The sequence below is a fragment of the Gopherus evgoodei genome, chromosome 18 (genome assembly GCF_007399415.2).
Source record: "Gopherus evgoodei ecotype Sinaloan lineage chromosome 18, rGopEvg1_v1.p, whole genome shotgun sequence".
Lineage (NCBI taxonomy): Eukaryota > Metazoa > Chordata > Testudines > Testudinidae > Gopherus > Gopherus evgoodei.
In genome coordinates this window covers 9,009,130-9,026,426 of record NC_044339.1, presented here as the reverse complement: position 1 = coordinate 9,026,426, position 17,297 = coordinate 9,009,130, and the positions used below count along the sequence as shown (strand labels likewise).

General features: G+C 48.5%; 1 protein-coding gene across 6 annotated transcripts in view; it reads left to right on the top strand.

Annotated features, from left to right (window-relative positions):
• KAZN (kazrin, periplakin interacting protein) overlaps positions 1-17,297 on the top strand; it is a 719,120-nt gene that overhangs the window by 687,998 nt on the left and 13,825 nt on the right. For 5 of the 6 annotated variants that reach the window (XM_030537471.1, XM_030537474.1, XM_030537475.1 and 2 more), the window contains 3 exons: positions 2,935-3,166; positions 4,751-4,852; positions 5,173-5,339. In XM_030537471.1, the coding sequence (XP_030393331.1) occupies positions 2,935-3,166; positions 4,751-4,852; positions 5,173-5,339 (501 nt within the window). The remainder of the gene's footprint in view (positions 1-2,934; positions 3,167-4,750; positions 4,853-5,172; positions 5,340-17,297) is intronic. The other variant, XM_030537473.1, reaches the window with a different exon arrangement.

Sequence of the window (17,297 nt, the reverse complement as noted above, 5' to 3'; positions counted from 1 at the left end):
CGCGGTTTGCTCTCGCGTTCCCCGAACCACCCTGCAAACCGCAGGGAAGGAGACCTGCTTGCTCGGGGTTCCGGGAACGAGAGAGCAAACCGGGAAAGGAGACCAGCTTCGCCGCAGTTTGCTCTCGCGTTCCCCGAACCACCCTGCAAACCGCAGGGAAGGAGACCTGCTTGCTCGGGGTTCCGGGAACGAGAGAGCAAACCGGGAAAGGAGACCAGCTTCGCCGCGGTTTGCTCTCGCGTTCCCCGAACCACCCTGTGCCTGGTAGTATTCAGTGTTATAGAGAAATCTCCTCTGTTCTCTAGAGTAGGATTTAAAACCAATGAAGCAGACGCATGCCTAGAAGACTCCATTCCTCGGCCCACCAGGCTAGGACAGGTTACATACTTGAGGTGTAGGCAGGTTGGATGGATCGAGTGAAGCTGCTATTCTGTCTTCAGCTTCATACTATATCTTAAAGCATTAAAACCAGGTTCTGCATCGTCTGGGGCTTAGTCAGGACTATTATATCCTAAAACTTTGGAATGGTTGTTGGCTGCATTGTATTATTCAGCTTCTCGGACAGGGGTTGAATTGCGGACAACATGTGCCTACAGTTTTCCATTCCTAGCAGAGAGTCATCATTTGCCAGGAGTGGAGAGAAGCACAGGGAAGGACCCAGACTCAGGGGCAGGGCCTATCCCCTCTCTGTCGATGCAGAGGATCCCGGAGACAGCGAAACTGGTGCTGTTCTGCTGCTCAAGGGCGGGATGAGATTTGGAAAGGCTGCAGTTGCACAGGACCTTTGCACCTTGCACGACTCAGAGCTGAGCCTCTAGGAGTGGTCCCGGGGAAGCAGTTGTGGGTCAGGGGATCTCTACTACATAGATCTCCTGGCTAGTCTACCTGTGCAGATCGCTGGGGCTGGAGCCCCAGAAGGGTCCAGCCTTAGATGTGCAGCTGCTCCACTCCCTGGGGACAAGCACACCAGATTGTAGATCAGCTCCCTGAGCTGGGTGCTGCTTTCCAGACTCTGTGTCTGTAGAACTGTCATGCCAGAGTGTAGACACGGCTAGTACTTAACTCTCTTGTGACTGGCAGCTCCAGGTCTGCAAGGACCTGGCTTTATGGGAACAGATGACTCCCACAGAGGAAAGCAATGACAGACATTAACTATTTGTGAATGGCTATTTCACCTGCTTTTTTAAGTGTTTTTCATTGTTGCCCACCAATGAGATTCGTTCTGGGAAAACTCTCTTTCCGCAGAGTAAGACAGAAAAGCAGCTAGTCACCAGAGCGTGCTGGAAGCGACTCTTACGTTTCCTTACCAGTGTTAAGGGAGAAAATTGGAAAGACTCCTCTGCTTTGAAGCTAGGCTTTCTGCTCGGTGTCTGCTTAATTAGAAACTTCAGAGCTGGGAATAGGAGTGGGGAGGCTAGATTAATGAAGGATTAATTAATCCTTTAATTAATCTATTTAATGATGTGGCGCCAACTGCCACAGCAGCTGGGCAACTCCCATCTAGTTGTAAGTGAACAAACACAAGTCTGTGCCAGCAGATCACAGGTGTGTCTCTAAGGAAGCACGGGGGGTTATAGAGCTGTAAATACACAGGGCAAGCAGCGTGAGAATCAGGCTCGGAGTTGCCTGTTTCTTCCACCTGTAATGAGTGGTGTTTTGAATAGTGTCATCAGTGGACACCTTTAGTGATTAACATGGAGACATGTCTCTTGGTGCTGTGACTTGCCCCCGTTTGCATTCCCTTACCACACATCAGGCAGACATGAGAAGCATGCAGAATAGGGTGACCAGATGTCCCGATTTTATAGGCACTGCCCCAGTATTTGGGGCTTTGTCTTCTATAGGTGCCTATTACCCCCAACCCCCTGTCCTGATTTTTCATCCTTGCTATCTGGTCACCCTAGTGCAGAATTTATGCTCCATTACAGCAATGCTGGATTTGCCCATTCCATTGGGGGGGAAAACCCATGCATCCCTGTATGCCTCACCAGTGGTCTTCCATGCTGCAATGCTGCCATCCTGTGGCTAGCTGGTGAGCAGCATGGGTGTGTGCCTAAAGGCTCCAGGAAGTCCTATAAAATTATTCAATTATTATCCAATATTTATCCAATTATTCAGGCCAACCTGGATAATTGCACCCACCTCGTATTGGCATTTGTTTCAAAGGGGGAAAGTCACAATAATCAACCCAGCGCTAAACCATCAGTGCACTTCCTGCTTGTTTTTTAAATTTAGGGAGCAAAAATCAATTTTCCTTGTAGACGTTAAAGTGTACATAGAATCCCAACAGTGATTTAGGCCCCGATCTGGCAGAAGACTTAAGCACATGCTTGGCTTTATTCATGTGAGTGTTCCCACTCCATCCCATGAAATCTCTAGAGACCATGCAACAGTGGAGACTCACTATAACAGAGCTGCCATGCTTTTTGCCTGCCCAGAGCTCATCCCTAACTCACATTTGCCACACTCCCACCTCTTCTCTGGCATGTCCCCATGCCAGGTGGAGGTGGGAACTCCTGGGGCTGGATCTACCCCCTCTAGCTTATCATAGAATATCAGGGTTAGAAGGAACCTCAGGAGATCTAGTCCAACCCCCTACTCAAAGCAGGGCAAATTCCCAGACAGTGTTTGTTTGTGGTTTTTTTTTTAAATCCCAGTTCCCCAAATGGTCCCTCAAGGATTGAACTCACAACCCTGGGTTAGCAGGCCAATGCTCAAACCACTGAACTATCCCTCCCACCAGTGGGTAGTTCTCCTCCACAGAGGAATATTCCAGTGGCATAAAGCTCAGTGGCACAAAGTGACTGGTGTGGACCAGAGAATCTGGCCCATTGTCTGCACAGCCCCCGTGCAGGGTATTTGCATGATGTTTAACACAGCATCATGCACTTTGATGACCTTCCTTACACCTCCTGTCTTCTTTACGCTCCACAGCTTGTCTAAAGCCTCTGAACTGGATCACCACTGGGTAGCCAAGGCCTGGCTGAATGATATTGGGCTGTCTCAGTATTCCCAGGCTTTCCAAAATCACCTCGTGGATGGAAGGATGCTGAACTCGCTGATGAAACGAGACTTGGAGAAGTACCTTAATGTGTCTAAAAAGTTCCACCAGGTCAGCATATTGCTGGGAATAGAGCTGCTTTTTCAAGTCAACTTCAGCAAAGAGGTGAGATGAGAAATACTTAAAACTGGCGGTTTGGTTTGCCAAACAATTAGCCTTTCATGGAATCATAGAAGATCGGGGTTGGAAGGGACCTCAGGAGATCATCTAGTCCAACCCCCTGCTCAAAGCAGGACCAACCCCAACTTTCTATCACTCCAGGCCAGTGAAATTCCTCTGAGTGCTCTCCATTCCTAATTCCTGTCTCTAATAAATCAGTTACATTGGGGACAGTGCACCTTCGTCTCCCATTGGCCTTTTATAGAAATAGCTGTACCATGCAGCAACTCCAAGGAATGGAGATTTCAGAGTGTGTCGACTTTGCCAGAGCAGCCCTCACCTCGGGTTACCATACGTCCGGGTTTTCCCAGGCATTGCCTCTTTTTTGATCCTCCGCCTTCTGAGTGGATTATGGGATGTTTGGGACTTTTGCAGAGCAGTCGTTGCAGCTCAGAAAAAGCCCCGATTGGTCCACATCCTAATGGTCCCTCCCTGCATCCGCAGCTGATTGATCCATTCCACTGCAGCCACACCTGCTGGATCCTGCCCATCCAGGCCCCGGCTCCCAGTCCTGGGGAGGGGGTTCTGCAGGGAGGCACTGACTGATGTTTGGTGGTGTGTCCTGGGCTTGCACCAGCCTCCTGCCACCGAGAGAGGGAGCAACACTACCCTCACCCCCCCCCCCCCCCGCCCAAGAGTGAAGCTGCAGGCATCCACTCCTGCACCCCAGGTACCTCTCCCAGTACACACACACCCCTCCCGCACCTCCCAAATACGCCCTCCAGCACCCTCAACTGTCCGCTCCCTCTACCCGCTCCTCCTCCAGATCCCCCACCCTCTGGCAGTGTCCTCTTTTTGGGAACCTATAACATGGTAACTCTGCCCTCTCCCCACAAGGCACATCCAAAACTGAGCCAGGAATAAAATAACCCCTTAGCTTGGGTGAGGAAGGGGAATGAAAGGGCTACACTGAACTCTGTTGTTGGGAGATCTGGGAATTGCTCAGGTAATGTTAATCCATTTTGATTCCCCAACAGCAAGTGATTCTTCTTCTTAAACAGCTGAATGGACGGATAGGTAGATACGATTGTCGTTTGCAGTGTTGTAGCAGTGTGCGTCCCAGGATGTTAGGGACAAGGTGGGTGCAGCCATTTCTCTTATTGGATCAACTTCTGTTGGCGAAAGAGGCAGACTTTTGAGCTTACGCTGGTCCTGAAGAAGAGTTTTGTGTAAGCTGGAAGGCTTGTCTCTTTCATCAACTGATGTTGGTCCAATCAGATGCCTTGCCACACCCACTATCTCTCTAGATAGTTAATTACATAGCAAAGGGAAATCATAATTCAAGAAGTGATCCCTCCTGTTTGAACCATTTCTTATTGGCCTGGGTCTCAAATAATGTACTGAGCTTGTAGTTCCCTTCCTCCCCTCTGACTGGCCAAGATCCCAGCGGATGGGAGTTCTGGATCTTAGGCTCCCCAGAGGCTGAAGAGGGCACAGTTCTGGTCTTTGCGGAAGACGTTAGGAGGGATCCGAATAAGGAGAGGGCAGGGCCTATTTTACTCTCAATAATGTCAGCGTCGTTGTGTGTAGGTTCTGCAAGAACGGCGGGCTCGCTGTGAGACCCAGAACGTTGATCTGCTTGTCTGGACAAATCAACGGGTGCTCAAGTGGGTGAGGGACATCGACCTGAAGGTAGGACCTGCTTGTAAGGAAGTGGCTTGTGGGTGCCGAGAGGGGTGCAATCATCAGGGAGGGGAAAAGCCTGCCTGGGCAGGGCTCAGTCTTTATCACTCAGATCTCAAGTGGGCATCGGAAGCATCCAGTATAGAAATAGCTACACCATGGACAGGGTACCTGCGGCATGGTGGTCATACAGGATAGAGAAACCTATCTGCTGCCCGCAGCAGCTGAGGCTGTGACTAGCACCTGCTGACTTCTTAGCATCTACCAAAGAGGGGGGCAGAGGTGTCCTTTCTTGTCAGGTAAATCCGTGCTCTGGTTGTTGCTTTTAGGAGTATGCGGATAACCTGATTAACAGTGGCGTGCATGGGGCTGTGCTCATGCTGGAGCCCACGTTCAATGCAGAAGCCATGGCCACAGCTCTGGGCATCCCAAACAGCAAGCATATCCTGAGGCGGCACCTGGCAGAGGAGATGAACGCCATCGTTAACCCAGACAAGTGAGGCCCTTTGCGGTGTTTGCTCACTGGCTCTCGGGCGGGAGGGGGAGATGCCTGCCCCTTCTCCTCTCATGGACTCGCTGGGGATGGTGCAGCTCTGCTGGGGATGTGGGGGACGGGATGGTGGGAACACAGCCAGGGAGTCTGCAGCCCACCGTCTGCATGGTTCTGCACTCTGCAGATGCAGGGAGGTTTGGGGAAAGGGGTAGGACTAAGAGAGGAGATGGGGGTAAGGCTGGCAGATCTGGCTCCATTCACTCCCTTTCTCCCTGCATACAGAGGGAACAGCAACTGGGGGGGTTGCTCCAGCTTTCTGACGCCGAAGCAGCTGCAGAGCAGCCTGGGAGCGGACTCCTTGTTAAGCCACCAGCATGTAACTCTAGTCGGGCTGGTTCCAAAGCCCATCAAATGAAAGTCATTGAGATAGCATCCCTGGACTTCAAAGGGCTTTGGGTAAAGCCCATGGCACGCTAGACGTCTGCAGCCTGATCATTCTAGCAGCTCAGGAACAAGTCCCACCATCCCAAAATGGAGTCAGTGGCTCCTGGGGACATCCTCGAAGGAAAGCCGTGGGAGGGGAGTATTACATTGTATTTCTTGTGTTGCACTGAATTTAAGAAGGAGGAATGCAGTTCCAAACACAAGAGGCAGCTGCTGAGCTGAACTCCTGTCAAAAGGACAGACCTGTTCAAAGAGCAGGTAATTCTCCAGGCAGCAAAAGCCAAACGGCCGCTGAAATAGAAATCCTCTAAAGAACTCGAACAGCCAAAAGGACAACACGCCTCCTTCACTCCCCACTAAAGCACAAACCAGCCCATGGTCCTTTCCCAGTAGGACAGTCTCGAGACGACGTATATATGTGCATGCAGCCTCCACAGAGAGTCATTCTTGAATACTGTACTAGGGAGGTGGGAGACATCTGAGGAGGGCATAAGATGAAATTCACCCCTGTGCAAAAGGCCAGCACAAAACTCCAAAGCTCAAGTCCCATTTACCATCATACATAGACCACCCAAGACACAGCTAAACTCTAGGGGTTTAAGTGGGATTTGGGTGGTGCCTAGGCCCTGTGTGGGAGCGCTGCACAGAGGTGATTTTCACCCATGGGGAGTAAGAGATAATTTTGCCAACTACATTCACCCCAATCTAAATCAACTGAGCCTTTATTAGAGCTAAAAATAGCCCAAACGCAGCAGGGGAGGGGATAACGAAGAATACTGATCTTTGCATGGACCAAAAGAGGGAGTCATCACCCACCCTTCCTCTGGTTCCTCTCCACTGCCAAACTCTGCAGAGTGCAGCCTGTTCAGTTGACCGTCTGGGACAGAAGAGATGGCTCCTGTGCTGAGTCCTACCCAAGGATGTCTGAGGAAACCCTAAAAAGAACAGGAGTACTTGTGGCACCTTAGAGACTAACAAATTTATTTGAGCATAAGCTTTTGTGGGCTACAGCCCACTTCTTCAGAAACCCTGGAATCCCTCAGGCAGGCTGATGCTTGAACTGGGGAGAGAGGCAACAGATATTCCATATTTCATGGGCAACTGCGCCGCACAGCCTTGAAAAGGAGGCCTGGATTCTGGCCCCACCCAGGTGAATTCTGAAAGCACCGTGAATGGATAGGAATTCCCAAGGATGAAGCAGGGACAGACAACCTAGCGTTGCACAGAGGCATCAGTAGGATATGGGCACCAGTGCCTCACTTATAGCTGCTACTCAACACAACATTTCTGTCAGCCCTTCCCATGATGCCACTGGCAAGCCAGCAGACACCAGGATTACCTGCTACCTCTCATGTTGGGAGCAATGAAGTTATTTATTGTCTACAGTGTTCAGTACCATTCCAGCTGAAATATCACCCCGAAGATCATTCTAACCACCTCCTTTTCTACCTTTGCACCCCTGGAGCCCGAGGAATTGTCCATAGCAGAGCATTGGTGCCAGGGACAATGTGGACTTGCTAGGAGGAAATTACATGGCGGGGCTTGGTAAATCAAAAAGGAGTAGATTATCCTTTCAGCTAGGGTGACCAGATGTCCAGATTTTATAGGGACAGTCCCGATTTTGGGGTCTTTTTCTTATATAGACTCCTATTACCCCCCACCACCTGTCCCGATTTTTTACACTTGCTGTCTGGTCACCCTACTTTTGGCTGCTAAGGATTCATCAGCATTCACAGCCCATTTTCATGTTTTTTGGGAGCTGAACATGTTTTTGGGAGCTGTGTGCTGGTCTTTGAATTAAGTTTATTGAACATTTTTCATAATATTGAAATCATAATGAAGCTGTCTGTGCTATTTCCAAGCAATCTTGTTAATGTATCTTGGTGATATGTCTGTTTGTCATGTTTCAGTAACATAGTAAAATAGATAGGGAAGGAGTGTGTTCTGGTGATGATAGCAGGAGAAATGGGAGGCAGGACTCCTGGGTTCTACTTCTGCTCTGCCACTGACTCACTCTGTGATGTTGGGCGAGTCATTTAACTTGACTGTGAAGTGGCCATAATGATACTTACCTACCTCTCAGGAGTGTTGTGAGAATAATGTTTGTAACTTGCTTTGAGATATGCAGATGACAGTGCAAAATAGCATTATAGTATGTACATATTTATATATATTAAACAGCTAAATAAATCATCAGGACAGTTCATGGCTTTTAAGACACTTGGTTTGAGGAGGCCTCTGAGCAGAAGAATCCATCCATTGACCGTAGTGCTCTCAATTCATCCCTCTGCTGTGGGTGGTCCTCTGCTGTCACTCAGCTGCTCATGGGCTGGGAACTCTTTACAGGTTGCCATGTGAAATGATAAAAAGACACATCACAGGAGCTCCTTTCACTTTCTATGGGGAGAGTCCTCTTCCCAGTGGACATTTCCAGTAGCTTCCATTAGAACCCTCCAGTTGGTCTCTGCTGGTTCTTACTGGTCTCTGTTGATTTCTACTGGCTGCTTATGTTTTCTCTTATAGATTCCAAGGCTAGAAGGAATCATTGTGATCATCTAATCTGACCTCCTGTATAACACAGGCCAGAGAAATCCCCCAGAATAATTCCTTGAGCAGAGCTTTTAGAAAACATCCAGTTAGAGGCCAGCAGAACCAGCAGCCAGTACATTGCTCTGTTCCCACATCTAGTTGCCAACGGGAAGCAGAAGAAAATTTCTCACCCCCCATCTCCTTAAGAAGAAAAAAAAATTTTAGTGCTGAGGATCTCTTACCCAAGCAGTGAAGCCCTAGCATTGTGCCAAAGGGAGATAGCAGGAAATATTTCAAGAAGAAATTTGGGCATCTGATCAGTGAAGCATATGAACTTAAAATCATCGGCCACACGAATCATAAAGCACAGTATTAGTGCATAACTCCACAGCTATGAAGTCTTCAGTTAAAATCCTGATTGATGCTTGAACCTAAAAAATGCATGTGATGGTCTTAACTTAGTCAGCCCCTTTGTGCTGTCACAAAGCGGCCATGCAGTATGTCATGACTGGAAGCATCAGCTTGTGGTTCCACTTTCAGCTGGGTGAATAACAGATTTTTCAATTCGTTGATAGTTTTGAAAAGTTGGAAATAATTTGTTTTGGGTTGGAGCAAAAATGAAAATATTCAAAATTTTCAATGTAACAAAAGGTTTTAAAAAATCATTTTAGGTTGAATGAAATGTTCTGTTTTGACAAAACTGAAACATTCATTTTGAATTCCACCATTTAAAAATGTTTTAATATAAATTTAAAGGCAATTTGGGAACAGAAAGTGATTTTAAACCAAAATATCAACATGTTTCATTCTGAAAATGTCAAAATCAAACATTTTGTTTGTTTGGGGAATTTGTCTTTTTTTTTTCTTTCTGAAATTAACAATTTGGCCAACTTGACATGAATTCACGAAACATTTCAATATTGCTGAAGCTGTATTTTTGTAACTGAAAAAAAGTTTTTGTCTACACAATTTCACCCGGCCCGAGTTCCACTCAACATCTTCCTTGTGCACAATTCCAGGTTCTTTATCTTTTTTTTTTGTTTAAAATAAGGCTGTTGATGAAGGAAGTGATACTTTCCCAGCTACCCAGAGAGTTCTGTTTTGTATTGGATGTTTGTCTTTAGTTGGTGGCGCAACTTGTGTGGGCCAACATACTTATGTGGACCAACCAATGCAGTTGGGGGCAAAGAATGACGTGGTGGTGACATGGGTTGGCTCTTCAGTGGTGTAACCATAAGTCACCATATTACCAATATATATAAAACACAGAGCTCTTTTCTCTCTGGGATAACGGCCAACCAACCCTCCCCTAAGGAGAAGAGATCCTTACATCACTGGATCTCTCTGACCGGGACTAGATGGGCCTCATTTAGGTAAAGTGGTACCTTCCATAACCCTGTGCAGCAGGCCAGCACAACATCTATGCACAACTTTAGTCTTGTACTGAGGTGCGTAGGTCTTATGTGGGCTGTCTGCATAGGAGCAAATTTCACCTAGAGTGAGGATGAATGTCTATCCCGGCTTCTAATCTATGGAACTGTTTGTTTTGCTCTGTAGAACCTTGCTATGATATTTGAGCTGCAATGGACCTACAGTGGCTAAGATCTGTATCCAACTAAGGTTTCCTCAGTGTTTTATCATAATTCTCAACTTACTTTCCACCGCTTTCTCTCTCCCCAGCATAAGCCGTAGCTAGCCATCTGTTCCTAATTCTGCAAAGCTACATTCAACTTCTGTTCAACTCTTTCAATTTTCCTGTCACTATGATACCACCTCAGTGCTTATCGTACATCCCCATTGTGTTAAAGTCCTGGATGTCATTTTCTAAAGCTCTCTGCTTTCTTGATCATCTGACTTTGGCCTTGAGATCTTGCCACCAAGCACAAAAGAACTCTTGGGAAAAGCTAAAAAAGTTCCTCACCCAAATCCAGACTGTGGTGATGGCAGCTAGAGCGTTTTCTTTCTTCTTCAGCCAAGTTACGTTTCTGAAAGTCAGAAGTGTATTCAGAGCAAGAAAAAGCATGAAACAGATCAGACTAGGCTGTGGAAACACCCATGGAAGGCTCAAGAAACTCCCTGGGGGTGACAGATAAGGAGCCCACAGATGAGGTGACAGGGCAGCTCCTGGACTCTGAAATGGAACCACCAATCTCTGCCACAGAGTGGCCTCAGGACTACACAGTAGCAACTAGGACAAATCCCAGCAGAAGCTCATGCTACTTCATGGAAATCCAGTGAGGTCCATAGGGCCTTTCCCATGGTCCCAAATCCTGTGCAGTGCTGGTAAAGGAGACTCCTGTGGGAAAGAGAGACAATGCTGCTGGATCTTGAGTTAGCATTTCTAGAATCGTTTTGACAGCTAAGTCCGATTGTGACAGATTATGATATCAACCTCCACCACCGCCTGTGGTGTTCACTTTACATGCACAATGCGGCTGAGTTACAGTTGCCATGGTAGCCAGAACATTAGGTTTCCTGCCTTTTCTGTGCTTGAAACCTCATCCAAATGTTGCATGAATATAGTTATTTTCCTGGTTTTATAAGAAACCATTGTCCCTTAATAAGTGACCAGTCTTCCTCAAAGTACAAAAGAACACAATCAAAGTTGCTACCTAGCAGTTTGCTGATGAACTCTTTGTAAGCTGTAGATATCCCATCACTTCTGAGGGATCTTTGCTCAATCTTTGCAATCACCTGGCAAACCTCAGGTGAACTTTCGCGCCATGCACTCAGTTTGAAAGCAGAGACACATCATTAAAAAATGATCCTTTGCTGCAGAAAGAGGCCAACAGGTTAGATTCGCCAATTAGTTTGCAAGAGATTATGCAAAGGTTCTAAAAATGTCTCTCCACAACTGCTGGGACCAGGAGCAGATTTACCGTGAAACAGACTGTGTGGTGGCACGGCACCCTCAATGATAGGGGAACCCCCCAAAATGCAGGACAAATCTCATCTGACAACCTGCCCCTGAGTCCCGGCTGGTGGTGCAGCAGAGCTCAGGCAGGCAGGCTGACTGCATGCCATGGACAGTGGCCCCATGCCACTCCCGGAAGTGGATGGCTTCTGGCACATCTCTGCACACCCCTGGTTGGAGGGAAGCAGTTCCTCACCCTGCCCCCTCCCCGGGCAGCACACGGAGACCCACTGCTCCCCTCCCCACAAGGGGCACGCAGAGATGTGCCAGCAGTGCTAAGGCAGCTCCTTGCCCACTCTTCCTCTCTCCCTCCCTCCGTGCCACGCCACTCCTGGAAGCGACTGGCATGTCCCTGTGGCAGCCATCTCCATGCACTGCCCCTTCCCTGAGTGCCGATTCCGCAGCTCCCATTGGCCAGGAACTGTGGGCAGAGGCACGCGGAGACCCCCTGGTCCGCCCCACCTAGGAGCTGCTGTAAAAGGGGAGGTGCCGGGTGCTTTGGGAACCACGCCACCCTAGGTAAGCACCACCTTCCTGGCCCCCTCCCACACTCCAACTCCCTGCCTCAGCCCAGAGCCCACACCCAAACTTTGTCCCAGAGCCCATCCCCTGCACTGCCTCCTGCACCCCAAACCCCAGCCCAGAGCCCACACCCAAACTTCCTCCCGGAGTCTGTCCCGCCCGCACTCCCTCCTGCACCCCAGCCCAGAGCCTACACCCCACACCCAAACTTCCTCCCAGAGCCCCCACCCTTCACACCCTCCCACATCCCAACTTCCTGCACCAATCAAGGTATCTCACTTTATTTTCATTTACCTCCCATTACTTATTATATAGGAAGAGAATGAAGAAAAAAAAGAATGAAAAATGGTGGGAGATAAGAGAGAATGTTCTTTTTCTTGGCTGGGTCCTGAGGGGGGGGCCCCCAAAAATGAAGCTGGGCCAGGGCCCCACTAATTCTAACTCCACCACTGGCTGTGGCCCAGCTGCACTTCAAATGGGCTCAAAGCAGGACATATTATTATTATTATTTATTATTAGCTATGGAGAGCTTTACTTTCAGACTGGCTTCCAAGGAGTATGTGCAACACATCAAACAAAGATTAGGCAGCTCTCCATTTTCATGTGCAGGCATCTAACTTTTCTAAGTGATTTTTAACTAGTTCTTTTTTTATTTTATCTTCCAAACCTACCCACTTCCCATTAGCATTCACTATGTTAGGCATTCCTTCAGACTTCTCTGTGAAGACAGAAACAAAGAAGTCATTGAGCTTCTCTGCCATTTCCAAGTTTCCTGATACTGTTTCTCCCTCCTCACTGAGCAGTGGGCCTACCCTGTCCTTGGTCTTCCTCTTGCTTCTAATGTATTCATAAAAAGTCTTCTTGTTTCCCTTTATTCCCATAGCTAGTTTGAGCTCATTTTGTGCCTTTGCCTTTCTAGTCTTGCCCCTGCATTCCTGTGTTGTTTGCCTATATTCATCCTTTGTAATTTGTCCTAGTTTCCATTTTTTATACAACTCCTTTTTATTTTTTAGATCATGCAGGATCTCGTGGTTAAGCCAAGGTGGTCTTTTGCCACATTTTCTATCTTTCCTACCCAGCGGAATAGCTTGCTTTTGGGCCCTTAATAGTGTCCCTTTGAAAACAACTCTCCTCAGTTGTTTTTCCCCTCAGTCTTGATTCCAATGGGATCTTACCTATCAGCTCTCTGAGCTTGCCAAAATCCGCCTTCCTGAAATCCATTGTCTCTGTTTTGCTGTACTCCCTTCTACCCTTCCTTAGAATTGTGAACTCTTATGATTTCATGATCACTTTCACCCAAGCTGCCTTCCACTTTCAAATTCTCAACATGTTCCTCTCTATCTGTTAAAATCAAATCTAGAACAGCTTCGCCCCAGTAGCTTTGTCAACTTTCTGAAATAGAAAGTTGTCTGCAATGCAGTCCAAGAACTTATAGGACAGTCTGTGCCCCGCTGTGTTATTTTCCCAACATATATCTGGATAGTGTTGAAGTCCCCCATCACCACCAAATCTTGGGCTTTGGATGATTTTGTTAGTTGTTTAAAAGAGATCTCATCCACCTCTTCCACCTGTTTAGGTGGCCTGTAGTAGACTCCTAGCATGACATCACCCTTGTTTTTTACCCCTTTTAGCCTAACCCAGAGACTCTCAACACTTCTGTCTCCTATGTCCATCTCCACCTCAGTCCAAGTGTGTACTTTATTAATATATAAGGCAACACCTCCTCCCTTGTCCCCCAGTCTATCCTTCCTGAGCAAGCTGTACCCATCCATACTAACATTCCAATCGTGTATTATCCCAACAAGTTTCAGTGATGCCAACAATGTCATAGTTGTTGTATTTATTTATTAGCACTTCCGGTTCTTCCTGCTTACTACCCATACTTCTCACATTTGTATATAGGCATCTAAGATACATTGGTCCTATATAAATGAAGAGATGGACAGACACAAGTTTGAAGTATTAAGCATCTGGATGCGTGGCTGGTGGTCTTGCTCACATGCTCAGGGTCTAACTGCTCACAACATTTGGGGTTGTGAAGGAATTTTTTCCTAGGCGAGCTTGACAGGGACTGTGTGGTGTATTTTCTTTCCTCTGGGGTATGGTTCGCCTGATGAGATCATTTGGGTTTAGCTCACCTAACCAATCCCATGCCATTGCAGGGCTTCAGACATTGGCAAAATCTCGATCTCCTTTGTTTTCCTTGTGGCTCCTGGGGACTGAAACTCTTTAATCTAACTAATGTATTTGGGCTTAGTATAGGAGTATCTGGGTGAAATTTAATAGTCTGCGATATACAGGGGGTCAGGCTGGATAATCTAATGGTACCTTCTTGTCTTAAACTCTCTGAAGCTCTGAAATAATGTCCTGTGTACCACTGGCTTGGAATTACAATCCCAGTGTGAAATTCTCCATTATCAGAAAGCCAGCACAAATCTCTTGTGTAACCCACTAGTCAGTGCCTATTATGTGCCCCCTGTGTGCCTAATTCACACAGGATATGAGAGTGTTATAGTCCCTGCTACAGAATCTGGCTTTTTAGTTCAAACTGTAGAGACTTGTGCTTTCAGCTGTAGGCTTCTGTGCGTCAATATCTGTTGTCCAAGACAGTGATCCTCACGTAAGTGTTGGATAAAGCTCAGTTTGGAGGGATTAAGTGCGATTTAAGTGGTGCATAAGCCTTGTGCTGGCCCTCCACACTGGGAATGTGTTTCGCTCCTATTGATTTGTAGATGGAAAAAGCTGAGTGCCTGCTGCTACCGATGGATGAAATGCTGATAAATGGACAGCGGACGAGCTCTGAGGTCCCGCTGAAAGTTCTGATTGGGGCAGAGGTTTCATAAAGGGTGGGTCTCTCCCATCAGGCTTTGCACAACATTCACACTGATACCCAATGATTGTAGATTGAGGCTAGAATACAGCCAGCTGTTGTGATTGTAGCTGAACTGTGTAGATCCAATCTAATCTATTGAAGCATTTGTACCATTCTCACGGCTGTTGTGCTTTGGGGAGGTCAGAGTCGGCTGGGATGCAAATGTCGTCCTTCATCATTGCCAGCGGTGATTGGGGGGTCCAATGGCCGATGATGGGGGTGGGTGTGCAAGGCTGATGGGTTTGCAAAACTACAGTGCGTGGGGCCCTGCTGGTCTGTCAGCGCAGCCCCTGCTGCATGCCAGCTCTTGGCCAGCAGGGCCCTGCCCCCCTGCCCGTTTCCGGCCGGCGCTGGCAGTACACTGTGAGCTGCTGTGGCTGGTGAGTGCTGGTAGGTGCCAGGCAGTGGCTGATTACGTGTCGCCTCTGCTGCCCACCCGTCGGCCCTTTACATGCTCCCCCGCTTGCTGTCCTCTCCCTGCTTTGCCCTTTCACTCCTCCCAGCCCTGCTCTTCCTCCATCTCCCCCCCACGGGGTGTGTCCCGCTCCCAGAGCTGTGCAGAGCACTCAACTCACCGACAGCTTAGCCGGCAGGCTCCTTCCTTTCCCCACCGCCTCTGGCCGAGCTGGTACCCTAGGAAAGGCCCAGACCCTGCAGCCTGGGGCGTTGGCCAGGAGAAGCCAAGCCCTGCATATGTCAAAGCCCCACACCGCGCTGACAAGGGGAAGCCACCCTGCCCCTCAGCTAAGCCCTGGAGTGGCAGGAGGAAGTGATTTCCAGCCTGTTCACACCCCGACCCTGCGGGTTCCACAGCAGCCCCCAGGCAGGGGCTTAGGACCCTCTTCACTCGCTCCATCCCCAGGCACCCTCCTCTGCTGAGCCACCTCTTTGGCTGGGTTCGCTGAAGCCCCTGCAGTCAGGTTCCCTGGGCCCTCGTGCACAGTGAGTCCTTAGGGCTTAACCCCTTCCTGCCCGCGCTGTAATCGGGGGACAGGTGGCTGCTGGGTTATGTTGGTGGCCAGCATCAGCCTGGAGATTTTAGCTGCCTTTTGATGCTGTGTGGGCAGGAAGGGACAAGCTGCTTCCAGCCCAGGGGAGCAGGGTGGGGGGTGGGAAGAGATGAGTTCTGCAAAGACATGGGCCTGGTCATCCCTTTCGCCTACCCCCAGCACTGCGGCTGGAAGCAGTTCCTATCCCTTCCCTCCCGTGCCATGCCACAAGGCTGCTGCTGGCCACATTCTGGTATGAATCCTGGCCAAAATCTGGGGAGGGGGGCATGTGACCCGGTGTGTCCCCTGCCACCTGTTGCCTTGGGAAGACGTGGCACCAGGTAGAAGGCGAGGCAGGTCCATCCCGGGGGCCCAGCTAGCCACCAGGAAGGGAGGGTCAGGTTGGTCAGTCACACACCCATGCCCCCCAGTGAGAGAGGGGTATGGGAGTGTGTGTGTGTCACCTCTCCCCGTAGGAACCCTAAAGCCTTAAAGATAAGAAGGTAAATAAAAAGCATCCAGCTACTCAGTATTTCTTTTTAACGGGCTCAGTCAACTTGATGTTAATTTGAATGTTTATGCAGCGTAGTTCTGATTGACTGCCATTTGAATATGAGTAATTTCACCAGGTGTCCCGTATTCAGCATAGGGAAATATGGTCACCCTAAGTCTGTCTCAAATTATCATGGCTTACTTTGATTGTAACAACCACCCGTTAAAAACTCATTTGAGCTGTATTTAGTATTTGTTGGTAGGAAGACACCCCCACATGACAGTCTTTCAGAGAATATTAACTGTCCTGTTGGATGTGAAAAAGAGACGACCTTAGCTGCGGTGGTGTGGGGCGGGTATTGTTGCTGCTGGTGACATCCAGTCCTGTTTTCTTTAAGACAGAACACACATGTGCGCACACTGGGAGAGAAAGGAACAGCTAAACTAGAAAATACAGCTTCTGGTTCTGGTGCTGACTTTCACTTGCAACTTTGCTGCTGGAAAAATGCAGGCACTGCCTGATGTCTTATCAGCTACTCCAAGCTTGTTCCCACAACAGGCTGTTTAGGGCATTGCGTTTAGCTTGTCTTTCTGGTCACCAGGCTTCCAGCAGTGTTGCAAAGATGGAGTTGTCTTGGCCAGCTGAGCCAGACAATTTTTAGAAAGAGGAGAGACAGAGAAGAGGAGAATTAAGGTGAGGAAGGAAAATTACACGTGAAAGAGGGAATGACAGCAGGAACCAAAGTCTCCCACGTGCCAGACATCTTTCCGAATTGAGCTGAAGCTGGGGCAGCTGGTAATGTCATTGGTTCCCTCTCTCTGGCCTGGTCCAGTCAGGATGGCTCTCAGGATCAATATGATGAAGGCCCAACAGTGTCCTGGTGGATCCTGGGGCTCCAAGTGCTGGTGAGGGTGGCAGCCATTATGGTGAAGCTCACTCCTTGCAGTCCATGCTTTCCTCTTCCCCAGCATCCATGTGGTGACACCCCACCCCAGGTCAATGATGCCCAAGGAAATGGAAATACATGCCACTCTTTTCCAGCATAAATCTTTCACCCATCTCTAGAATCTTTCCGCTCATTCCCACGCTGCCCTGTGACATTGCGAGGAGCCTTGCAGATCCCTTAGCATAGTTCTTGCAACCTAAACACTCAAATTAGTATCAGGCTGTTTATCTCCTCTTTTTGCTGACTTTTACA